The sequence below is a fragment of the Falco punctatus genome (genome assembly GCF_963210335.1).
Source record: "Falco punctatus genome assembly, chromosome: 16".
In the NCBI taxonomy this organism is placed as follows: Eukaryota; Metazoa; Chordata; class Aves; order Falconiformes; family Falconidae; genus Falco; species Falco punctatus.
Window position 1 is genome coordinate 6,281,362 of NC_137596.1, and position 24,751 is coordinate 6,306,112.

A 24,751-nucleotide genomic window follows, 5' to 3' on the forward strand; every position below is an offset into this window, starting at 1 on the left:
TCAGATTATTCATTGCACATAAGCAACTACATAATAATTAACTTCCAACTTGAAAAAGAGAAGGTATATTATTGTTGTAAAAATACAGACACATTAATGTCTCGGAGCTGTGAGACCCATTTCTGACACATTTCTGTGTGCCTCATCTGTTTTAAAGCACTGACAGAAGTATGAGCGTGTGTCTCAAATAAACTGCATTTCCTCAAGGACAGAGAACAAACTGAGGCCACATGGACAGAGGCACCACAGAGGAGACCCTGCCTTCCATGGTTTCCTTGCATTATAAATGACTGCTTTTAGCAGCCATACATTCCCATGCCACCATCCAGCTCTGGGATTGAATTATTTAGCTGCCTGAGAACAGGATAAATCGCAATAAACAGCAGGGAAACACCTTCAAGGCAGGGTAGTCCATTAATGAGAGAGGGATGGGAGCTGCATGATGCCCACAGGGGAGTTCGCTGCGTTTCAACATTAAACAAAAGTCATCCTCTTTTAGATGTCTGCAGATGACACTGTCCACAACATATTTTGGCTAGGGACTCTGAAAGGGAAAGGAAATACATTGGCCTGAATTTGCAATTTACAGGGCCCCTTCAGCAATCTGTGATTATGTTCATCATCGAGAAAGCATCAATCTAACAGATGACCTGTGAAGCAGAACAGGCATTAGCTGCAGAAGGGACAACTATGCTTCATTCTCCATCCCTGCTCATGAGATAATGAGGCTGATAGGGTGGCTCTCAGCCAGCAGGATGGACAGAGAGGGAAAAAAATACAGAGAAACAAAATAAACTTGCCTATAGCATCTTGGCTGTGCTGGGTAACTTTCCAGGCATGGATTATTGACCAAAGGTGCAAGACAGAGACACACCACCAGTATCTCTAAAGAAACTGGAACTATACCTGGCCTCTAGGTCCCAAGCATGCGTAGGGTTGCACATGCACCTGTGAGCTTGCTAGCAACTTACTTGTGTATGTTAATGCACAGATTTGGGAAGCATGTCCTTGTATTTCAAGGTATCTAGTGACCAAAAGAGCCACCTGGGCAGAAAAGATGTTCTACCGAAAGAATAGACACTGAATCAGCACAGCAATTCCTGCAATACTCCAGCTCACTGCTTGTGTTAACTTAAGTCTGACTTTTTATCTTGAATCTGTTTTTATACCTGAACATTAGGTTTAGTAGCCACTCACTTCCAACCTTCTAAGGTCAGGGTGCTGTGTTGGGATCTGACACCTTGGGACACTCTTTTCACATTCAGGGACTTCTATAAATAAGCACCTAAGGTACAAAGAGATAAGGGAGGAAGTACAGCTGGTGGACCAGAACAGAAGCACAGAATTACAGAGTTTCTCACTCATTTCCAGCTGTGTCTGTGATGTGATGCCTGTCCTCGGCAAGTCAATCTCTCTATACCGTAGGTTCTGCACTTGCAAAATTGATTTTAATTCTACTTTTGTTATATATGTGAAGTGTGTGATATGATTGAAGTGGGAGACATGAGTTAATCTGTTTTTACGGTGGGAGAGGGATTTTTTTTTTCCACAGCTGAGCAGTCTGCGGGTAAAACCAGACAGTCCAGATGGAGCTAGCACTTAATGTAAAACTTCGCTCCCATTATTAATTATATTATTAATAGACAGGTTCCTATTAGCGTTTGCCAGAGAAGGATCTGCTGCCCTCGAGCACAGGAAGTATAAGCTTGAGCTAAAGCCGTACCTTTGCTAGCTAACAATGACACCCAGAGACTCTGTGGAGGAGGGGATTGAGTATTTAGACAGTTATGCCGAGCAATCAAAGGAGACCTGTGGCTGGCATGAAGCTGTGCTGCTCAAGTTTCACACCCAGTTTGTTTTCCCCATGATGACTGGTGCTGTTAAGCCTAGGAGGGATGTTCCTTTTCTGTGAAGAATGGAGCATGGGGGCAGCACAGTCAGGGGAGCTTTGCAAGGATGAGGAACCACTAAACACAAACAAAACCAAGCTATGCAGTCTAAGAAAGAGAAAAACACACCAAGAGACTATCCCTGCCACCAGGTGAGAAAGTAAACAGCAGCCACTGCTTGGTTTCAGCACAAGCTCCTCCGATTTTCCTTCCTTTTCAGCTTACAGACAGGAAATCATGGTCCAGCATGGTCTGCACAATGCACAGCCGGGCAGTGGCTGCCCTGGCATTTTGTACGGAGTCCATAAGAGAGTCCAACAGAACAAATTTTTCATGCATCCTAAAAAGGGATGCTGACAGCAATCTGCATCCCCATGCAGTTACAGGATTCCCATCTCTGGAATTTCTTGGTACTTCTTACTCCTTATTGTATGATTTACTCCCTAACAGCACAATAAGCAAATAAAGAACACTCTTAAAATTACATTTTCCTGACCAAGATGAATTTCAGTGCTCTAGAGACTCAGCCTACAGAAAATGGGGAAAAAACCCAGCCAGCCTGCTCTTTGTCAGCCTCTCCCAAGAAATGTGTCCCCACAAAGCAGATTTACAGGCTTTCCAACTGCCTTCAGACATAAGAGACTTCATATACTCAGGAGAGAAGTCAATTCTATAAAATAAACTGCTCCGTAACCTTGCTGCAGTCTATATTATTTACTGGTACAACAGCAAAGCGCTGTGAAGAGCATAAAAACTCCGAGCTAAAAACAGCAGCCATAAACCAGCCATAAACTCTTCAAAAAACTATTGCTGATTTGCAGAGCCCTGGCTGTGCTGCCCAGTATGCCCTTCCGTTAGCAAGCGGCTCTCCCGCCCTGAAATCTTGCTCATTTTTCTCCTTCTCCGTTACTCAAAGCCCTGGGAGACATAACAGTTCCTGAGAGATGCTGCACAAAAGCATGCTGCCTTGCCCCCGGAAAGGTCTGTGTGAGACTTGGGACATGCATTTACCTCCGTGAAGCCCTCCTGAAGAATATCCAGTAAATTCCCCCTGGCCAAACAAGTGAGCATTCTCCACGAGCCCACCGCCGGGCGAGGGTTTCAGAGGACACAAGGCAGATCCTCCAGCTCTGGGCACGACTTCTTCCTCCTCCTCCTCCCAAAGACAAAGAGTTGGAGCTCATCAGGAACAGCATTCATAGTCCCATATGTGCAGCCCGTTACTGCACACAGATAGTTGAGCCAAAGTCAAGGCTTGCACTGGGCATGCTCGAGAGGGAGCTGCTGGGGGAGTAGCGGGAGAGATGTCATACGGTTCCTATAGAAACGCTTCAGCTTACAAGATGCAGGCCCAGGACTGAGTTGGGGAAACATCTGAAACCCATTTCCAGCAGTCATACTCACAGCAAACCTGCTGCGTAAAAGAGATTTTCAAACCCACCAAACACAGCAAGCCCTGTATGGCATGGGGGCAGGGAGGGAGGCAGAGAACGGCAAATAACAGCCGCCTTGCTGAGCTAGAAAGGCAAAAGGGAAGGTTTTAAGAGCTGCCAGCTTTAACTCTCAGCAATCGTTCTGCAGCCCCAAAGAAACAGCAGCGTTGTCAGCAACCTGGTAGAGGCAGGAAGCTGCAAACCAGGCCACAACGCAGCGAGCACCGTTTGCACAGCACTCAGCCCAGCTCCAGCTGCCCTGGCAATGAAATCGAAAGAAGAAAAAAGAAAACTTTCCAACTACAATTCAATACAGTCCCCAGCAAATTTCCTAAATCAGTAACAATTGCATTCATTCCAGAAACAAGTATCAAATACCTCCAGGCAATCTCTCAAACTTCATCCCACCTTACAGAAAATGCCCAGGGAAAAAAAAAAAAAAAAAAAAAAAAAGAGAGAGAGAGAGAAGAAAAACTCGCATGGATGAAGACCCCCTTCTACCAGGGGCTCTGGCTGCCATTCCACAGAGCAACACTGCAAGTACTGCCCGGGGATATCAGACCGTGCCTTCAGGTTTCAAAATACCTGGCCAAGCATTTCTGAGAGACACGTTTATAAACAAACATGTTTTTCTGCCTAAGTATTGAAGCATCTGGAGGAAAAAGCAATTGCATCATTTTACCGTTTTACTCTGTCACATATGGAGATGCAGATAAAATACAGAAAAACAAGCAACAGGTAATTTCACTCTGTAATCAACCCAAGTAATTCTAAGAGGAGGCAGCCCCCACGCCTCCATGACATATAAGTTTTAAATTATTTATTCACGATTGCCTTCCCTACTTTTAATAATTCAGAGGGATTTGAGATTTTTATGTTTCCATTGATTGTAATATCACATCTGTTAAGCAAAACAACAGATTACTGCGAGGCTTTGCATAAATTCTTGTAAGCTGGTAATGCTGGTGGTTAGTACTTTGATCCAGTTTACTTTTGAGACTCAAAATGTCATTAAATAGACAGCAATAAATATTTATCTCAATTTCCTGTGATACAATCAAGTAGCTTATGCCTTTGCAATTTCCATAAAATTTCATAAATAAGTGGTTTTCCTATCAGACAGAAAGTGACCTAATTTAAAAAAAACCACCACCACAAAACACGCTCTGAGCCTTTTCTGTGGACTTCATAATGCTACTCTTGAGTAATAATCTAAAAGAAAAAGTTATATGTATTACCTGTTTTTCAGTGCTACACGGTAAACATAAATTCATAGAAGACTTCTAATAACAGGTAAGGATGCTGAGGTCATCCCTTCCCTATACCACTTCAGTTTCTGGAACAAAAATAGAATAACCCCAGTTGTACTGAAGTAATATCGCTTGCACTCTGAATGCACAGAAAGGTTGCAGATGGCTGTTAGGTGTTCTCTGATTGTTTTTATATTTTGTTTAATGAATCTGATAGCAGATTACATGTTTTGTGCTCATAATCCCTTACATATTTTATGCTCATAATCCCTGCTGGATCTAGATATTTAACTTTGTCCTTTGAAAGCAGAGAAGCCAAAGGCAAGGCAGGCAGTCTGCACTGGAGACATAACCCAAATGTACAGGATTAAAAAAACAACTAGAAGTAAGAATAAAGGGATAATTTGTCCAAACATCATAGAAATGCAAAGCACGAACAGGTTTTCAATGTAAAACACACTGTTTAAATCCTGATAAGGTGATACGATGAGAACACCGGTTTGTTTATCCTGGTCCACCTCACCTCAGTGGCATTTAGTAGGTGTCCTGTTGCATTAGCGACAGGCAACAATGAAGCACTTTTAACACTTGTGCTCCACCCTGTAAGGACTACAACACACTTGGGCAACAGCAGGATGCAGATACTGCCGTGGAGTCACTTGCTTGCAGCGCAACCTGCATTTGTAGAGCCCGTAAAGTTTCGGCAGGCGCCTCCAGTTTGTCGGGGACGCAGACCGGCTTTGTTCTGAAGCAGGACATGGCTATTTGATATCTGACCTCAAACCAATTCCAAGGTCCTTGTACAAGCTGTCTGTGGCACCACCCCCAATTACAGCTTAGCTGTCATATGAGATACATACCACATCCTTCAGTCACCGTGTGCTCCCCATGCCGTTGCATAGCAGGACGCGTTACACAGCGTGATGCTGAGGGGCCCATCAGCCACATGAATTGAGCAGCTGCCTTTGCATATAGACCCCACAAAGAGTCCTGGACTTGCTTTGGGAAACATAGTGAAGGATCTATGTATGTATACCAGATAAAATCGTCAAATGTGGTCTAAAGAAGGGCAATTTCTCCTAGGCCAACCAAATACAGCAGATGACAAACCCCCACCTTGTAGTTATTAGGACCAAGAAGCGCTTCTCTCACTGCTCCTCCTCCCTATACCCCTGTTTCCTGGCACAAATCAGAGGACCTAAGCCAGATGTGTCACCCGCAGTACAGTAGTGCCATCCCTGAGAAATGCCGAAACACTATCTCAGCACAGCATCCTGGGGGAACTGTGAAGAAGTTAGTTTGGACTGGAGAGAAGAGATTCAAGCCCGAAGCCCTACCCTGCCTGCCTTTTGGGATCAACCAAGAAAAGCTGGGACCGAAGTCTGAGATTCAGGTGGTCACTTGCAGTCCCGTATCCCTGTTCCAGAGCTTCTACGTACTAAAACAGCAACACAGGGAAAGGCAAAGTGTTCTCATTGTGTGTGCCAGGTTCAGGTTCTGCCAGGTTCAGCAGAACATACTGCTCATGGTGTGTTGTCCATCGGCAGTTTTGTCATCAAAGATTTGCTTCTGTGCGGAGTTTCTTATCTTTGAAACCGAACCGCCTCACTTTGTCAGAGAAACTAGGCCACTTCTGCTGGCTAGACGGAGAGGCAGAGCACGTTGAGCCATTCTTCTCTTTATTGTGGCAATACAAATGCACCTAGGGTGTATGTGTATGCTGAAATAACTTTTAAAAATTAAACGCTAGTTCTTTCACCTTTGTGATTCACTCTTAAATTTCAAGCTTCTTGTAGCTGGGATCATTTTTCTTTCAGTTTTATAAGACCATAATAGATGCCTTTGAATGTTAGCTTTGCAAGAGGCAAAGAAAACAGCCTCTCACTAAAACTAATGCTTCATGCTTCTCCCTGAAGACGATCCAAAAATGAAGCGTACGGGACAACGATACCAAACCAATGTCTGCATCAACTGTTTAAAGGGCAACAGACCTTCAAAACAACCACGTAGGATGGCAGTTTGGTTGGTGGCATTGCCCTCTCCTGGCTGGTTTCAGCACAACCCTAACCCTTGTACTTGCCCCTGTGGAATTCCGGGCACGGTGCATGCCCTGTTACTGCTCCCTTTCCTGTCATCCTGTCACAGCAGCACCACCAGTATCAAGACATAAGCCTTCCTTCAAGATTTCCATCCACGGATTTTAAGGCACTTTATCAACATTCGCTGATTGCGTCTCTTATATCAGCCTTTGAAAAACAAAGATCGGTGGCCACAGTTCAGCTCTTGCTAATAAAATTTTGTTTGGGGAAATGAAAGCAAGTGATTCAGAAACAAAGGTTGTGAGGCATATGAGGCCATGACTGCAGGAATAGCCAAAAGAGCTGCCTAATGCAACTAGTGCCCTTGTGTCACTGTGTCCCCTTCCAACCTCCCCATCAAGCAGCTAGAACAGAGGTCAGACACAAAAAGGACTCCTGGAAACTCACAGATGACGCAGCAGGCTGTGATGTATGTCGGGGCACCATGTCCATCAGCGTTCCCATGCTGGACGCCACAGCTCAGCGCCAAGGGGAATGTACCAGCGCTGCTTCCCCCTTGAAGCCTGAGGGGGAGAAGCAAATGTATTTAATACAAAGGAAATAATTTTCTTGGAGGGAGAACAGACTCAACCACAAAATATCTGAATGTAACTAAAACAAAGGGGGAAAGTTGCCACCTTCTTTCATTGCCCACAGAAAATACATCTAAGGGCTACAGTCTGAGGGCAATTTATGCATTTTTTGTATTTTCTGCCACATGTAAAGTATGTTTGGTAGACAGAATTGCCCTGAGACAGATGTAAAAAAAGATTCCTGATTATGTTGGCTTACAGTGCACATCGGATCTAATTATTTCTTCCCATTCATGGAGGGGGAATCCAAATTCAACATAAGTCAGACACCAGCCAAAGCTGTACTGGTCCCTAGTGTCAAATATTAGTGAGTCAGTGCATTTACCCCAGACAGCAAAGATTCATAAAAATTTTTAGGAAACAGTTCCACATGCTGACATTTCTATTTAGGAATTTTCTGGTAATCTATATTTTCTCTGCTTACTCTTCCTTTGGAAGTCCAGAGTGAAGTCTGGTGAACAAAGACAGGCTTTGGAGGAGTTAGCAGAATGGGTTGCAGTAAGATTTCTGGAGAAAGGCTGAATTAAACCCACTGCTTTTAATAATCATTTAAAGGTGGGCCGGAGTCACCCACAGGCAGACGGTCACCGTGACCTTGGTTGTGCCACCCTGGTAGGTCTGTGGGGCCCAAAGGCAGGACAGGGTAGGGGGGCAGAGCCGGGGGTGCAGACCCTCCTGCTGACCCTTCTGCCGGGGGTGGTGCGTTTTCGGGGCCCCGCTGTGCCAAGCGGGGTGGGAGCGAGTGAGCAGGGCCCCCGGGGTGCGGGACAAGGCCCTGGGCTCGGGGGGCTCTGTGGGGCCTCTGGAAGCGGGCCCGGACGAGGGGCCTGGAGCACCGGGATCCCCTGGAGCTGGGCTGCCTGAGGGACCGCGGGGAGCGGCAGGCCCGGGGAGCCGGGACCGCGGAGCAGGGTGACCCCGGGGGCTGAGGGGCCCCTGCGGAGGGGGCGGCCCGGGGGACGCCGGGGTGGGGTGGGGTGCGGCGGCCCTACCTGCCCCGGGGCGGGCGGGAGGCAGCGGCACGGCCCGGGCCCGGCCGCGGCGCGTCGCCGCTCGCCATGGGGACGCGGGCGGGACGGGGCGGCCCCGCGCAGGCTCCGCCCGGCCGCACCGGGCCCGCCTGCAGCCGGGGGGGCCGCGGGCTGGCCGCGGGCTGGCAGGCCTCGGGCGGCGGCGCTGGGCCCGGGGCGGCTCTCTGCGGCGGCGGCGCGGGGCCCCGGGCGGTGTGAGGAGCCCTTGGCCGGGCCTTGGACCCCCGGGCAGCGTGAGGAGCCCTCGGGCCCTGGGTGAAGAGCCCTCAGGCCCCGGGCAGTGTGAGAAGCCCTCAGCCAGGCCGCAGCTCGCCCCCCGGGCAGTGTGAGGAGCCCTTGGCTGGGCCTTGGCCCCCCGGGCAGTGTGAGGAGCCCTCAGGCCCCGGGCAGTGTGAGGAGCCCTCAGCCAGGCCGCAGCTCGCCCCCCGGGCAGTGTGAGGAGCCCTCCAGGCCGCAGCTCAGGGCCCCGGTGCAGTGCAGGCCGCGATCTGCCCCCCCCCCCCCCCCCCGCCCCCCACCCCCCGCAAGTACAAATGTTCTAATTAAAACTAAACCCAGCAGCTTTATTCAAAGAACTGATACATTAACACTCGTTTAACACCCAAACATTACGAACTCGGGAAACAGGTGGTAACACTGCTGGGAGTTTCCAACAGCGCCAGCCCAAGCGCTTTGGACACATCCTTACTGCAGGGTGTGCGGTTTCGTGCTTGACCTGCTCAAGGTAGACAGGTAGTTTCCTGCACTGCGTAGCATTTCATTGTCTCTGCCACGTGCGGTGTATCCAGAGCCAGCCCCAGCCCCAGCAGCGCTGGAGCTCGGGAGATGAAGGCTCACTCCAGCTCGGAGGCACACAGGGAAAGACACTTCCACTGTGGCTCCCCTTCCTTCGGAATACAGACAACGGATGCACAGATCAACAGAACCAAGCGCTGTGACAAGGGAAAACAAGTTCCTCTGAGCCGAATCCAGTCCATGGCAAAATGGGTTGAATGTAATGGATGTGCGCATTGCGCCAGCCGGGGACCCAGGTGGCTGGTGGCCACCCGGCTCGCTGGCCCCTGGCCCAGCTCTCCCGCTGGGCGAGGACATCTTCAGTACCGCACGCTGTGCATGCCACAGCAAGAACAAGCTTTTGCACTTAAACTGGTTTTTAAAATGACCTGTTGGGAGTCTGCACATGCTAGAAAACCTCCCATCTCCTGAACAACACTCCGTATTTAACCATGTTTCTAAAAAATCCGGTTTCTTCCTGTGACGTGGAGGGCTTCACCAGAACTAATGCCAGTGTCCCTTTCTAGTTCCTCAGCAATTCAGTGCAAGGAGGTATGTGACCGACATCTGGGCTAGCAGAGCTGAGGGCTGGAGCATCCCACGGCTCCCTCACGTGCTCCTCCAAGTAAATCATGTGCCCGTTTGAACCTCCTCGATCCAAAGGACGGGTTTTCATGCTGGGTGTGGAGTACAGAAAGGAACTTGGAGGAGCAGAGAGAGGAATCCTTGGCGCTCAAAACAAACAGCCCCACCACTAACATAATCCTGTACCCATTATAAATGAAGGGCCTTCTACGGCAGACCTTACGATAGTCCTGCTGAGGTCAGCTGGATAGCATAGGCAAAAAAACCCTTTTCAGGTAGAAAAATATACTGTATCCATTATAAAAAAGGGGACTTCTCCTGCAAATGTTTCTCTGGTCTTACAATAGCCCTGCTGAGGTCTACCAGATAACATGGGCAACAAGGTAGAAAAATTATCAGACTGGTCCTCAAAACACTTCCATCTTAGCAAACACTGCCCATACCAGCTTTATTTTTTTTTGTAATGAGCAGGAACTCCTTCATGCCTTTAACATTTAACTGAGCCATAATATGCAAAATTATGTATGTATAAAAAATGTACCAGGATGTCCTTTTTAAAACACTGGCAATAAACAGGTTGTCCCACGATCTGCATTTAGCTACGCAGACCATTATTTAGGAACAGAACATGCCAAGCATTGATTTAATGCCTGAAGATACTGCCTGGGAGCCCTGTTAACTGCCAGTGCTGCAACTGCCAAACCCAGAGCAGTGGCAGAAGCCTTTTGGACAATTGCTATACTGTATTACTAACACTATTTTAAATCCGTAAGCAAACTCTCAAAGGTGTGTCTGAGAGAAGCAGCAGAAAACACCACGCGGTGCTTTCTCTTTGTTGCTGGGGTTTATAACTAAGGCTGACAGTATGAAATAAGACAAAATGGTGGAAAAGTCCAAAGCCCTCTAAAGTTGACCAGGATTCATTCCCAGTATCTCAGGCATGTAGACAGCTGCCGTACTCTTAAGGACTGGATAACTGCCCTAAATATAGGCGGTGACTTTTAACTGGCTGCCTCGCAGTTAAATTGCCAATTTTCCTTGTTTCATTTCCAGTCAGAGACAAGAGCTCACTACTCACTTCTGTGCATGTAAGGATACATATCTGTGCAGCCCTTCAGTGAAAAGAAATTATTCCGTACCCCTCAGTTAATTGTGCATTTCTGACCTTGGTTGTAGTGTGCTGTGCACAGTTATGGAACACTGCTTTTTGGGAAAAGGGGATGCACATAGTGCACGACTGCAGTTACAGTGGTAGGTGTCGGAGGAAGACATGGCAGTAGATACTGTTAGAGCTTTTATGCCATTTCTTCACAGTATCACCCACATGTCATTCGGCACATCGCAGAATTTTCTTAACATCGACATAAAATCCTGCGGCAACATCTCTGTTGTCCCAGGATTGAATCCTGGACGCCAATGTTCCCACATCCAGCTGCGGAGCAGCACTCAGCTGGTCCTGTGCCACAGCAGGAACTTTCTGCTGCGGTTTTAGCCTTCATCAGCCAAGAAGCAGCTCTGCCTTCTCACAGTGCTGAGAGGAGATGGGCTGCCAGCTTCAGGGGCAACTCTTCCAAGGGGAAGAGATGTTTTTCGTCAGCAGAATTGGATGGGAAACTACTCATCATGTGAGAATGAATAAGTCTGTGTCCTCTGAAGAGAAATGCAGGTGGAAGACACAGTCTTCTCTGCACTTTCTCAGGGAGACTTGACGTGTCCATGAGGTTACCTTGCATCTACAGCATCTCTAAGTCTGTGAAATCCTTTTGCTGCTGAAGGAGGAGGGGGCCATCAAGCCTTTTATACCAAGGTCCCATTCTTACTGTCATATTTCAGTCTGGGCCGGGGGAAGTTGAGGGTGGCATACTCTGTGGCATTCTGCATTTGTAAGTTCTTCACCTCTGCTGCAGAGCGTTCCCGGACCTTGGTGAACACCTGGATGTCTGCGTAATGAATGCTGTCATCCTGCTTCACGCTCTTGGGTTTACTCACGGTGGCGTAGACAGGAAACTCTGGGACATCTTCGTATGTTGGAGCCTTTGGGGAGAAAGAGCTCTGGAAGGTCAGCTTCCTGGGCTGCTGCCACGCATGCCTTCCCCAGACCAGGCAGAGACACCCTGCACACTGCCCCCAGCACCATCCAGCCCTCTGATATCTCTGGCTCAGAGGGCGATTTCATCCTACTGCTTCCACTGCACTTCAGGGGGAAAAATGGGCCCTCGTCACTGCGCAGCAATGCACACGGTTCCCACAGCCATTAAAGCCTACACACGATGAGACAATTCATGGCTCTGAAAAAGCTGCCCCATGTCCTCCCAAACCATCTAGCCTAGGAAATGGTGGTCAGCTCTGTCTTCTCAACATACGGTTAGGAAAACAACTCTGGGAAGCTGTTTACCTTCCTGTCAGGCTGATGCTGTTGGCTCTCATGTCTCACATTAGTTCCTGAAAAAGAAACACCAGTGGATCAGGTTAACACAGCTGTTTATTGTTCCACCTCTGAAAGCAGAAATGCGGTGTCTGGCCCATGGACTGGAGACAAATCAGATCTCCACCTCCTCTGACACCCTCAATCCTAATACTGTCCCAGAGACCTGCCTCCAAGAAGAAAGCCTGGGCTTGTTTCTTTGGAAAAAATAAGGTTTCCCAGGATGACAACATGCTGTGGACCGCAATGTTCTTGGCAGAACCTAGAAGGACAGACACAGGACAGAGAGCTTCCTTGTCAGGCCCTTGGAGAAGGCAGATCCAGTTTTAACTTTGTTATTTCCTTTGCTGCCTGGCAAACAAAATTTGCCCAGCATGGTCCAAAGACCACAGGACACATCTGGGCTACTCTGGGAATGCACTTTATCCGGGGGACTGATGTCAGATGGATGTTCGTAGCTCTTACAGAGTTTGATGCAGCTTCTCTGTGCTGCCACTTGAGAGTACTCACACGTGTTTTGATGTGAGACTCCAGTATTTCAGAGATACTCCCCCTCCTCGCCAAGTCCCACGGCATATTATACTCCTTGCTTTAAATTTTAAAGAAATCTTGCCTCTTGCTTCTACCAAACTTCTCTTAAGGAAGGTTAGGTACAAGAGTATGGGAGGGGAGCTCAGCCTCGGGGATCCAATCCACAGTCAGCACTGACTAATGGCAGCTAACCAAGGGCTTAGTCACTCCACCTCTTCTTCTCCTCTAAAGCATTTTCACAAATCCTTACCTTGCTTTTCTTTCTTTCTTTTAAATGATGAAGGACAATTCCTGAAATCAGAGAAAGATGTCAGCCCTGAGAAGCCCCAGCCACTGCCCTCACAACATGCAAACCCAAATGCACCACCCCGCCAGGGTACCACATCTGTGGGTAGTGAGAACAGCCCAAGAAGCGTCTCAGAGAAGAGCTACTGAGCCAAGGCAGAACCTGAGTGACTCTTGCAGGGAGAAGGTCCAAAGAGGAGATGTGGGAATGTGTTTCCATCTTCTGTGACACAGTACCATACCCTACAGACGCCCCCAAGTCTCCTTGCCTTTCAGCCCTGCCTGGCTGTCCAATATGCGTATGCATCACTGAATGAGAGAACATTTCACTGTAGTTTTGCAACTACATTTGCACAGCTGTATGATCAAAGATGCAGGGTGCAGAGCATGGTCACAACTGGCACGAAACCCTTCACTTAGGCTCAGATGCTCCGATAGCACCGTACCCTGTGCTTTGGCCCTGTTGCCTGAGGAGCAGCTGTGCACAGACCTTGTGCTAACATTTCAGACAGTTTTCCTGTTCTCGGTTTTCCACTTAAAACACAGCCAAAGCAAACAAGCGATGCCCTTAATAAAAGCCAATCCAAACCCTAATCTCGGCTGTACCTGTGTGACCAGAAAGAGACAAGCCAAATCCAGCCATGTTCCAGCCACGGAATGAACAGGAGCCAAATCCATTCCAGCTGTAACAACAGAGGCAGGAGCTGAGCTCCTGCAGGCTGGTGCTGGCAGGCGAGCGCAGGCTGTCTGGCAGAGCACAGACGTGTCACATTCTGGGCCAGATGCATGAAAGAAATGTTATCATTGCATCACGCTCAGAGGGCCAGAGGAGAGCAGGTGCCAGCCCCTGCAGGGCTCCTCCTGCGCACGCGTGTCCATCTGGTGCTGGCTGGGGACCAGCACCGCCTGCAGCTGAGGCTCTCACGTGGGTCTCTGCTGCAGCAAAGGCAGCAGCTGCATGTGGGCAGCCAGCGCTTTTAATGGGGCCACGGAGTTACCAGATGGCTCCCAAAAAAACATTTTATGTCCCACATCGTGTGCATTTGCCAGACAGTCCTGCCACAGGCGGGAGCCATGCAGTGCCTGAGGCAGAGCTCTGCCTTTGCCGGCTTTTAGCCACGGTTTCGGTGGGCGGGTGAGCAGGACAGCGTGTGCAGGAATGCCTTTGGCACAATAACGGCAAAACAAAAAAAGCACGAATGCTGGCAAAGAACTTGGAGACCTTCAACACGCTCAGTAATGATTAACCATGCTTCTAGACCTGGGAAGTTAAAGGCAGCTTTGGGGCAGGCAGGGTGGCCGTGCGTCTGGGCGAAAGGATCCAGCACCCCTTCTCCTGTCCCTGCTGCGTGCTGCCCCGCAGAGGCACCAACGGCCCTCCAGCCCTCGCCAGAAAAAATCTGGGGGGCTGCCCCCAGGAGTTAGGGGCCTAGCTCAAGGCAGCGTTGCTTTGTCTTGCGGTGGTTCTTGCTTGGCTCCTGCAGCTTCCTCCTCTGCTGTCTCTACGCGGGTCTCCAGGGCCCTCCTTGCCAAGGCTTGTGTGCTAGAGCGCTTTGCTGCTTTACCGCGTTCAGGCACGCTGGGCAATCTGATGGAAACAGCACCATCTGAACCAAAATCACCAGGGTCCCTGTCCTCTTCCCTGGGAGGCAGGTTGCAGTCGGAGCTTTCCAAGCTGCTCTTGCTTGTTTTGGTTGCCTGCCTTCGTAAAGAGCGTGTTACCAGCCAGTGTGGAGGCTGGAGCTATTCTGAGGCTGTCTGCAAGCTAATCACAGCCAGGCAGGAGGTGGCATCTCCCAGCCTCAGATCTGCGGTAATTAGAACGGATGTGGCAAGGGAAATGAGAGCAGGGCAAACTTCTCGCCTCTTCTCAAAACCAGGTCAAACATGTTGTAACTAACTCACAGCCTGCTCGAAGCACATTGTATTCTACATGACAGCACACACGTCCCTGCTCCTGTATCGCTTCTTCCCCTTTTCCCATGCCAGTGCCAGCCTGGTTCCTGCCCTACACAAGCCTGCTTCACAGTGGGTCCTGAATTTTGGCATCTTTTGCTGTCCATGCACACCAGAAGCCCTGGGTATCAAACCAAGTGTGAGAATAGCTGGGGCCTGCCCTCCGCTGGGCCATACTCGCAGAGGTACCCAGACCTGAGGGCACACTTTCCTTCATCACTAACTTTCTTCTCTGAATAAATTTGCAGTAATGGCTTCTCTTTAAACCCTTCAGGAGCCTCCTCAGTCTTGCTCTTTGCTCTGTCTCCCTTAGGGCCCATGCTTCGGTAGTGATCACGGAAACGATCTTCTGTCCAGAAGGTGGGTACCTGCCTCCCCTGAACCCTTTTGTAAGTCTCAGCTTTACTTGTGAAGCTCAGCTTTTTGCTGACACTGCTGTAGTGCTGAGAGAATATATAGAAATAAAAACAGTATAGGTGCCTGGAAACGCCTGAACTAAAATTAAGTACCATTTTTTTTCCCCTCTGTCACCAAGGCAAAGCTATGAATCATGCAAACTTCTGCAGTGGGGCTTCAGTGCACCAGCATGATTATGGTCCTCTGGAGGTGTCTCCCACAGCCAAGTTACATGTCCCAACAGCACATTCCTATTTGCCTCCCTCTCTCCGTGCTTGGAGCCTGTTTGAATAGCCTGTGCAGCACAGGGGCAGCCTGGGTGTCTGAGGCCCCTCTTCACCCGCGTGTTTCCATGTGCAGGACGATCAATGATGCTCCTGGGCAGAGAGCTCCGCTTCCTCCTCGCTGAACAGTCTGTAAGGCAGATGTGTTAGCGCTTGAGTCCCACAGGGGTGCTGGGGTCAAAAGCTTTTGCCAGAGCTTTGCCTTTGGCTGCAGGAATCTGCCAGAAGGCAGTAGTGACACCACCAGCAGAAATACCATCCCAGCTTCCTACTTTCCATGCAGCCTTTGGAAAAAAATCAAGTGGGAGACAGGAGTCCTGGTCCAGTAGCCTTGGGGGAGTAGAATCTGATGCTACCCCAGAGGAGCCAGCTTGCCACCATGCTGCTCCCCAAACGGAGCAGAAAGCTGCTCTCCTGCCTGGCCCCACACAGATGAGTGCCCCTCAAATTCTGGGCTTTTGGAGGCAGAAGTGTTTGTGCATGGCCTGGCACTGGCTGGACATGGAAGTGCCACCACAGCATATGCTGTAGCGGTGCTGTTTCTACTCTGGAGTCTCTGGCTTTGCCAGTCTGTGCTGTGGCACGGCTCTCCCCACCAGACGGCATCAGCAGCGTGCCCGGCAGCTGTAGCTCTGCTCAGGGGAGCCAGCCCGTGCCCGCGGCATTCCCTGGCCAGGCCCTTGTCCCTTGGCCACCGCAGTAACGAAGGTGACACCCTGGGTGCCTCGTTTACCCACTGGCACAGGGTAGAGGAAGTAGAAAATGGGACTTTTGATGGGGGAGACACGCCGAGAACCAGCCTTCCACCTGCCACCTACAGCTCCTGCTCCTAAATCCCAAACTCCTCTGCCCCCCAGCTCAGGGCTCAGGTTGGAAGGACCTCAGTTTCCTGAACCTCCTCCTCTGCCTGAGCCACTAGGTGATGCTGTGCCTCTTGTAATTATTAAAAAGTGCTGATGAATTTCTAATACTTTTAACAAATTCGGTGTTGGTGAGAATGTCCTGGGAGATTCATCTGATATTCAGGGCTCTCCCCCCTGTAGAGCGCTCAGAGCTGAAAATATTTCCCTTTGGCAGGGAATGCTGCTCCACTGTGCCCTTTCCCTGGGAGCAGGAGGTCCAGGCACACCACGAGCCAGGAGGGATTAAGCTGCGCCCCCCCGCCCCCCCCCCCCCCCCCCCCCGCATCCCCGGGAGAACCAGCAACATCATCTGAAAAACGTGGCCAGGATTTCCCAAGCGCAAATAAAAGCCCAGGAGCTGCGGCAGGGAGAGGGGCTGGGGGGGCTGAGGGCTGGACGGAGCAGCCGTGCCCGCACTGCCCGAGGGACCCCCACACACACACAGGGGCACCCCTCGGTGCCCACCCGGCTGGAGACCCCTGGGGCAAGGGCACGTCCCCTCCAGCCCTCGGGGCAGGCAGCAGGGAGCCCACAGCCCGTGGGGGCTGTGCGCCACGAAGCCCCCTCGCCCCCCCGCGTCCTGCCCAGCCCCTGGACACCCCCCCCCGGCGCCCCCAGCGCTGCCGTTCGCTGGCGCCCAGCTCCGGGCGAGCTGCCGGGGGCGGGGGGAGCCGGGGGTGGCGGGGAGCAGCCGGGGGTGGGGGGGGAACCGGGTGGGGGGGAAACCGGGGGGTCCCCGGCAAGGCCAGCGCAGGGCAGCCCGGCTGGCCGAGCCCCCCCGAGCCGCCCCCCGCCCCCGGGGGTGCCGCACTCACCAGGCTCGCCCGCAGCTGCAGAGGTTGCCCATGGCGCTGCCGCCTCCATGAGGCTGGCGCGTTCCCTGGCCGGGGCGAGCCGGTGTTTCCTGGTTCCTGCTCGGCCCCTGCCTGCTCCGAGGGAGTGTCCGCCCGTCTCGGGTTTCTCCCCATCGCCGGGCCCGTGCGTGCCATCTACCGGGGGCTCGCCGTGCCCCCGGGCCCGGCGTTCCCCCCCTGCTGCCCAGCGAGGGCAGGGCGAGGGGGCTGCACGCCCCCCGGCCTCCTACAGCTCAGCCGGGGGACCTGGGACGGTGGCTGTCCCTCCGCTCTCCCCCCAGCGCCATCCTGCTGATGCCAGCAGTGATGCAAAAGGGGATGGAGGAGGGACTTCAACTGTTCCTGGACAAAAGGAGAACCGCCAGGGTGGGAAACACCGGTGCTGTTCCTGCTCCTCGTCGTTGCCTCTCAAGCGGGATGTCAGGAAAATGTGTGGCACGGGCTGGCATCAGCTGGGAAGGAGCCTGTCTTCTTGGGAAGGAGGTGATGCCTCAGCCATGCAGGTCTACTGTCACCTGAGCTCTGGTGCTGCTGCTTCTGCTGCAGGCAGAAAGGCATACGCAACCTCAGGGACGTTACTGGGATCCCATTTTTTCTAGATCTACCTAGATGAAAGTGTACAGATTTGTGCTTTTGAGAATGACAGAATCCCATGAGGGACCGCGTATCATTAAGAACCTGCAATACAGCTCTTAGGCTCACCCCCAGCATGTCAAATAGGAACATTAATGTGCATTTTACCTCTCTAGCCCTGTTGAGAGCCCTTCAGATTGTCTGGCCATTCCTGGGCTGAATGACTCTGGCAGCTCTAAGAGAGCTGATAAAGCTGAAAGATAGCATGTTAATGTAATCCTCGTGCAGAAACTGTGCCCCACTGCTCTGACTTGGCAGTCAGCCCCGGTTCTGTGCAGGCCTGGATGCCTCAGGGGATGTGCTGACAGTGGGCAAGCTTTCATTCACCCTTCTGGCGGGCTCTCTCAGGAACTGGCCCTAGTCCTCTGCTCCAGCTGTACCCACACTCTCAGCCAGGCTCACAGCATCATTTATCATCCGCCCAAGTGCAGAGCAAAGCTTGTACCTGTCCAGGAGTGGCAGGAGGAGAAGGGTTCTGCTTTGGAAAGACCACAGGACACAGCTGCTCTCTTAGCTGACTCCTGGCTGAGGTGCACCATGATGTGCAGAGCCTGCCTTGCTCCGAAACTGCTCCTCAGCATGTGGCTGGAAAAGCTGCATGGCTCAGCCTGCACCACAGCACCCTGGGGAGAATTTAGGATTGGATTTGTGCAGGCAGAGTGGATCCAGTCCTAGTCCCAACAGGACCATGTTCTCAGGGTCCTGCGAAGGCCGGGTGGTCTCAGGAGTCTGCCCCTGCTTTGGAAGTTGCAGACTGTGTGTCTCCGAGTTTGCCACAGACACTGTTGATTTTGTGAGCCAATGTCTGTTTTGATTTCTGGGATAACTTGAGCTTTGTTGCTTTGTGGAGAAGAGGAAAGAAAAAAGGCTAGGAGCCTGTTCCCATCAACCCGTTTCACAAATACTGGAGCTGCTGGTTTGAGCTCCACCAGACAAACAGAAAGGCATCAAAAACATTGGCAGAGGTGGAGAGCGTTTGGCTGCCACTCTGCATTCCCTCCTCAGGCTGTGTCTGCAGGGATGAAAGGGAGCATGGCTTCCAGCTCCGGCTCAGCAAACCCACCAGGCTGTTCCGTGCAAAGCCTGCCAGGGTGCAGAGGGACAGCCCGGCGGCTGACTCCAGGCAGTGCCAGCCCCTCGCTGCATCGCTGCTGGGGCAGCTGTCTTCATGCACTCAGGGACATTGTCCGGGTAACAAGCTGTGCAACTGGCACAGGACAAGCCTGCAAGTGCCCGGCAATAGAGAATGAACTTGTTAGAGAGCAAAGACAGGACTAATAAAAGGCAGAGGAGGAACAGAACTGGGTAACGACTACTAACGCTGTGCATTTCTGTTGCAATAGTGTCAAGGTACCTCAGACGCCGACGGACTGGGACCACACCGTGGTAGGTGTGCTGCAGGTGCACAACAAGCTGGCGTTGTCTATTGAAAATAAAGGAGAGGGAGTTCTGAATCTGCTGCCTGTGCAGCCCCAGCCCTGGCCACATGCTGTGTCCAGCCCCCAGTGATTCAGCCCCCGTGTTGCAGAGCCAGAGCAGGGCCAGGTGTCATTTCATGCCCTAGCATGTGCCGTGTCTGCATTCCGTGTGTTATGTGCACTCCTTCAGCCAGGCACCCTTTGCCCAGCTTGCAGGTCACATGTTGGCCATCCTCCCTATCCCCAGTCCGGTGGAGATGTCTATCCCGGTGACAGGAGGCCTGCAGTGGCCAAGGGGACCATCGACCCTTCTTACCAGCACAGAAGATGCCAGGTCAGAGACGGAGAAAAGCCTTTTACAGCTGCTGCTATGAAGTGGCTGTGAGTCTGAGGAGTCTTTTTATGACAGGGGACGAAGGAAATCATGGCCACGCCTGAGCCCACACACAGACACGAGTCTCTGTCCTCCCACAGGAATATGGGCTCGGAAACTCAGTCTTTGTGGGACTTGGGACTCGAGTGGGTGCTGCTGCAAATGGGATGCAGTATGTATCTGGTAAGGTGCATGAGGCTGGTGCAGCATGCACTGCGAAGCAGGGAGAGGCTTGTACACAGGTGAGCAATGAAGGACCGGGCTCTTCTTGCCCTTACAAGCAGCTGCTTCAGGTGACTGAAAGTCACTAGCCCAGGATTATTTCTGAAATCGTTATTAATGACTTAGACAAAGTCTGTTGTAAAGGTGATTTTTATTTTGACAGTGTCTGCAACACTTACTGGCAGCAGCTTATCTGGTCCTACTTCATGAGTAAGAGCATCCCTCAGCAGTAGAACTGTGAGTGTGGGTATCTGATCTGCACCAGGAGGGGATGGAGGCTTAGGCAGCCTCCTGCTTGCTCTCAGGAGGCTGGCAGGCAGGATGGCTCTTAATTTGATCCTCATTGCTGGCAGGGGCCCTGAGAAGCAGAAAATAGCTGCACAGTGGTTCAGTCTAGGCTGGATCCCATTTTGCCTGGCAAGGATGAAAAAGCAGCCTTATACGAGTGTTTCAGCAACCAAGGAGGTATGCGGCATGGGACAGACTCCCGAGAGGGCATTTCTGGCCCTATGTGTTCATGGAGGCAGGGTACAGAAGCCTGCAGGTCACATCCCAGCTCTGTCCACAGGGACCTTGGAAGCTCCTCTCCCCTTTGTGGGAGGGCTGCGCTGAAGCATGCCAGGGACCCCCATATTTGGCCAGTGACACAGCATTTTGGCTGCTTTAACTGGCTCTGACAAGACAAGGATTGCAACTGGCACCTGCTGAGCCCTCGGGGCCATCGGAGGCAGCAGCTGCCACCGACAGCAGCACACACGATCCCTGGCCCAACATCACAAGACTATGGAGACATTTCTCATGTAGCTGGTAGCATCACAGTGTCTGCAAAAGGGGACAAACTCATCCCGTCTGTGTCTACAGAGAGTGCTGGGATGCCAGCAAGGCACTTGGGACCTGAGCAGAGCCTTCCCCTTCAGCATTTTGGGGTTCACTCCCCTCGCAATGGCCGAGAAGCTCTGTGTGTGAACAAGCCTTATGTCCCATAAACTAGAGGGCTGAAGCAAGCAGGGACTGTGGCTTGGCATTTGTTTACTGGGGGTAACTCCAGCTGCAGGTCTGGAAATGCGCAGAGGGAGTCTCCAAGAGTCCATCACTCTACATCTTTTCTCCTTGAGGCTACAGCCCACTCGTGGGCTCCCTACAACAGCGAGCAAATCCAGCTGCACCTGAGCCAGCAGGGCCAGTCACAGAGGTCCCCCTGGCTGCCCCATGGCCAGAGTCCCTCCAAGTCCCCACGGATGCCATTTCCACAGATAAGCTCAGTGTGGACTCTCTGCTGCTCTGCTCCCCACATCCGGAGCAGCTGAGGCACTGTCCGTCCTTCCTGCTGCTGAGTAGCTTGGCCAGAAGCAACATGAATCCAAGGCAAACAAGAGAAGATCAGAGGCAGATTTATTCCTCTTTCCTCCTGAGAGCCGCAGGCACTTTTACAGACCAACAAGCACCTTCTGCCTCCACAAAGGTCAGCCACCAGCTCAGAAGCCAGGCACTGGGATCACCTCTTCCCTCTTCCCAGTACCCTTCTGGGCTAGAGCACAGCAGCTGTTTAACAGTCCACTGCGGCACAGCCTCACAGTTTAGGGTAAGAGTGACCCTCGCCGTTTGGGGTGAGAGCAGAGCACCCTCCAAGGTGCTCAGTCAGCACTTGACCTAGGAGAAAACTTTGCATTAACAGTCCCTTGCACTAACACTTCAGTTCCCCTCTTTCTCCAGTTCCAAGTCCCTTTTTCCAGCCATCAGCCTTAAGAAGCAGAAGCCTGGCATACATACGGCTGCCTCGCATCAAATACTGATGGTGAGAAATAGGGGTCTGGCACCGTGGATTCCCTATCCCTGCCCTCCACCCACCCCCCTTCCCTGTACAAGCCCAGATCTGGGGCCCTTAGGACTCTTCCTTCCCTTTTCCTTCCTCAGACTGTTCTTTCCCCACTGGCTGCTCCTCTTGGCTTATCTTCACCTCATTGACTCTGGCCTTCACCTCCTTCCCCGTCCGGGGAGCCACGATGCTTAAGATGCCGTCGTGGGACAAGGTGGCTCTCACCAGCAAGGGGTCGACGTCCAGAGGGAGGATGTAGGTCCTGGTGAACTCTCGGGAGATGAAGCCGTGGCGGTCAGCCTTCTGGGGGTGCTGCCCCATCACCTCCAGCAGGTTGTCTACAGTGCGGACAGTGAGCTCATCCGGCAGGAAGTGGCAGACATCCAGGAACACCTGAAATTTGTGCTCATTGAGGCTGATCTCAGAGGTGCCTCGATCCAGCTGCTTATTGATCCGAGGCCTGATGTAGTAGCCGTGGTACAGGGCAGGGGCTAAAATCTCACATGGGGACACACCTGAAAATGAGACACAGTGAGGAGCACGGGGTTTGCAGGGGAAGGAGTTGGAGGAGGGGTGGCAGCGGGGAGGGGGTGACAGGAGGAGGCTGGGACCTGGCAGACACCTTGGTTTTGCCACTACATCAGCACACTATGGATGGAGTCTCTCGTGGTTCCTACCTTTGTGTCTCTAAGACACACAGAGATCCAGATGTTTGCCAGCAGCTGCCTTCCCACCACACAGCTGGCAGCTGCCAGCAAGCCAAGGGCTGGCATCCAGCTTTCACATGTCTGCTGGGTGGACAGGGAGGGACTGGTATGTGCACTGGGCGCTCTGCAGTGCAAAGCCCACAGCCAGGGATGGGCACGGAAAATGCTGATGGTGAAGAAACTGCCCTGAAGAACTAAAGGCCTTTTGTGTGCCATTGTCCAGAGGGCTTTCCTTGGAGCTTTTTGCCTTTTCATGCTGTTGTGCTAGCGCTGAATGGTTCTGCTGCTGCCCACATTCCTTCCCCTCTGCCAGCCACTGCCCGGCTTTGTGCTGAACACCCCAGCTCAGCTTTTCTCCACAGCCCCCGGCTACAAAAACTTCCCCCCCCCCCCCGAGCATTTTGCTCCATGTTTGCACAGCATATGCATGAATGACAGACCACTGAGGGCATGAGGAAGGGACAGGAGAGACAGCAGTAGGCATGGATGGAGGAAGTGGACCTGAAGAGAAACTCTGGCTATTCCCTGGCTATCACCCCCTGATTTGACGCGGCTCCTTAAGCTCAAAATTCCTTGGCTCCAGCTTCCCTAGCCTGCTCTGGAGCTCAGCCTTGCCGGGGACTCCACCAGCCCTCCTGCACCAGAGGAGATTGAAAGGCACAGGGGGATCCCGCCTCCTTTCTTACCTTCTCCAAAGTTCTGGTCGTAGATCTTGCTAGGGTTGGCAAACTCGTACTCGGAACTCATGGGGTAGGCGTGGGGGACAGTCCGTGCAGCCATTGTGTGTCTGGGACGGGGACCTTCCAAGCACTCCCTGCCTCTGAGAGTGAAGGCTGCAGACTGTGAGGTTTTAATTGGGCGAATTTCACAGGGAGGAGTGTGTGATAAAAAGATGGACCAAAATAGCCACAGGCATAGGCCCCAGGATGCCTTGCCAGGGTGACGAGGGAAGCTTCTCGCTGCATTCCAGCAGGGAGTGCAGGCACTGCCTGCAGTCAGGGACGCCTCCAGAAAATCCTGCATCTTCTCCCAGCCTCCTGGAGCCCCTCCTCGAGCAGGGGATGCAGGAGGCAAATGGGCAGCCAAGTACAGTAGGAAGGCACAGAGGGAGCTGAGGGAGGCTGGAGTGGGAGAAAGCAGGACAGACCCCAGGCTCTGCCATCTGTGGTGCTCTTGAAGGCCAGGCCCTGCAAGAAGGCGCATCGTAAGCAAGTTCAAGGTGTCCCTGACACTGGTCTTGCTGCCCTGAGGTACCTCGTGGGGACGGGGCAGTAGCTAATACTGGCTGGTGCTTAATCATATCGTGCAAAGTCCCGTGAGGTCACTATCACACCCATTGCTCCGCTGTGAGCTTAGGGCCAAAACAGCCCCTCCGGTGCCCTACGCCAAGGAGCTCGATGTTCCCAGAAGCTGAGCAGATGGCCCAAACCTTTTGTTCCTGCGAGTGGTAAAGTGCTGCAGGCAGTTCAGCAGGGCTAGGCAGGATCCAGATCCCATCGCTGACACCTCCACATCCCGAACCATGCTGCTGCAAGCTGGCTGTTCAGGCTATTCCCTGGCCAGGGCTTTGGCACAATGTAATGAGACCTGGAGAAATGCTTGTGCCAGAGATAATGGGTTAACAAGGGATCTGAAGCTGGCAGAGATCCAGTTTTATCTGACTGGGGTGGAGCAGGCGGGCAGGGGGGAGTAGTGCCCACTTAAGCTACTCGTACCCTGAAACCAGAGATTTCCTTGAGTCCATGTCCCTGCAGTGTGAGAGAGCAGGTGCACTACTGTTGATGTAATGGAGAACTGGAATTTTGCCCTAAGCTGCTCCACAGAGCAAATTCTGCTCCCTGCTCTGGCTGGCAAGCTGAGAGGAAGAGGGTCAGACCCTTTTGCAAAGGACTGGCAGAGCCAGCAGTAAGAATGATGTGCCTCTGAGGCAGCAACTGTATTTAAGTTGTGAGCTCTCAGAGGAGGAGACTTACCTCCTGCCCTTTAAGGACAGTTGCTAGGCTGAAACCGTTCCTATGATTTAGGTTCACGAGCAAGGCAGGAATTAAAATAAATGTATGAATTAAGACACATTAGGAACATACAGGAACCCAGCTTGGTGCAGGGGCATGGGCAGACAGAGGTAGCTTGCATCCCTGTGAAGGCACACTGCCGTGCATGTTGGCACGCCTGGTTTATCCCTGCTCACAGCCCTCTGGAGTACCCTGAGGCCGCAGAGTGTTGGGCTCTTCGGTTCTCTCCAGCAAAGTGGTTTCTGTAGTGAAAGAGTTGAAGTGCAAAGTGTTGAAGAGCAAAAGACTGAGAGGCATCGGGCTG

At 52.0% G+C, this 24,751-nt stretch overlaps 3 protein-coding genes across 5 annotated transcripts in view; all 3 read right to left on the reverse strand.

Annotated features, from left to right (window-relative positions):
* DIXDC1 (DIX domain containing 1) overlaps window positions 1-6,978 on the reverse strand; it is a 41,404-nt gene extending 34,426 nt beyond the window's left edge. The window contains exon 1 of one of the 2 annotated variants that reach the window (XM_080366537.1): window positions 2,901-6,974. In XM_080366537.1, coding sequence (XP_080222663.1) covers window positions 2,901-2,960 — 60 coding nt within the window. In that variant the 5' untranslated portion in view covers window positions 2,961-6,974. Of the gene's footprint in view, window positions 1-2,900 lie in introns of both variants that reach the window. The other variant, XM_080366538.1, reaches the window with a different exon arrangement.
* A 1,838-nt stretch (window positions 6,979-8,816) lies between these two features.
* Window positions 8,817-19,948, reverse strand: LOC308054189 (uncharacterized protein C11orf52). Of its 2 annotated transcripts, none has more exons than XM_080366557.1 (4): window positions 17,228-19,948; window positions 12,840-12,880; window positions 12,029-12,075; window positions 8,817-11,667 (listed from the first exon to the last, which is right to left on the reverse strand). In XM_080366557.1, the coding sequence occupies exons 1-4, from the start codon at window positions 17,257-17,259 to the stop codon at window positions 11,431-11,433; spliced, it is 357 nt and encodes a 118-aa protein (XP_080222683.1). In that variant the 5' UTR covers window positions 17,260-19,948; the 3' UTR covers window positions 8,817-11,430. The 2 variants fall into 2 exon arrangements, with proteins under 2 accessions (XP_080222683.1, XP_080222682.1); XM_080366556.1 differs by lacking the exon at window positions 17,228-19,948 and adding an exon at window positions 15,567-17,202.
* A 96-nt stretch (window positions 19,949-20,044) lies between these two features.
* HSPB2 (heat shock protein family B (small) member 2) lies at window positions 20,045-24,691 on the reverse strand. The gene is made up of 2 exons (XM_080366548.1): window positions 23,122-24,691; window positions 20,045-22,243 (listed from the first exon to the last, which is right to left on the reverse strand). Exons 1-2 carry the CDS (start codon window positions 23,636-23,638, stop codon window positions 21,795-21,797), a joined length of 966 nt encoding a protein of 321 aa, XP_080222674.1. The 5' UTR covers window positions 23,639-24,691; the 3' UTR covers window positions 20,045-21,794.
* Between the last annotated feature and the right edge of the window lie 60 nt (window positions 24,692-24,751).

Excerpts from the sequence above, each read along its gene's own strand:
- LOC308054189 (XM_080366556.1), bottom strand. The coding sequence starts at position 15,769 with ATGGTATTTCTGCTGGTGGTGTCACTACTGCCTTCTGGCAGATTCCTG. Across the intron at positions 12,881-15,566 it reads CTGCACATGGAAACACGCGG|GAATTGTCCTTCATCATTTA; the intron begins GTGAAGAGGGGC and ends CTCTGATTTCAG. Across the intron at positions 12,076-12,839 it reads AAGAAAGAAAGAAAAGCAAG|GAACTAATGTGAGACATGAG; the intron begins GTAAGGATTTGT and ends TTTCTTTTTCAG.
- HSPB2 (XM_080366548.1), bottom strand. The coding sequence starts at position 23,638 with ATGCGCCTTCTTGCAGGGCCTGGCCTTCAAGAGCACCACAGATGGCAG. Across the intron at positions 22,244-23,121 it reads CGACCAGAACTTTGGAGAAG|GTGTGTCCCCATGTGAGATT; the intron begins GTAAGAAAGGAG and ends TCTCATTTTCAG.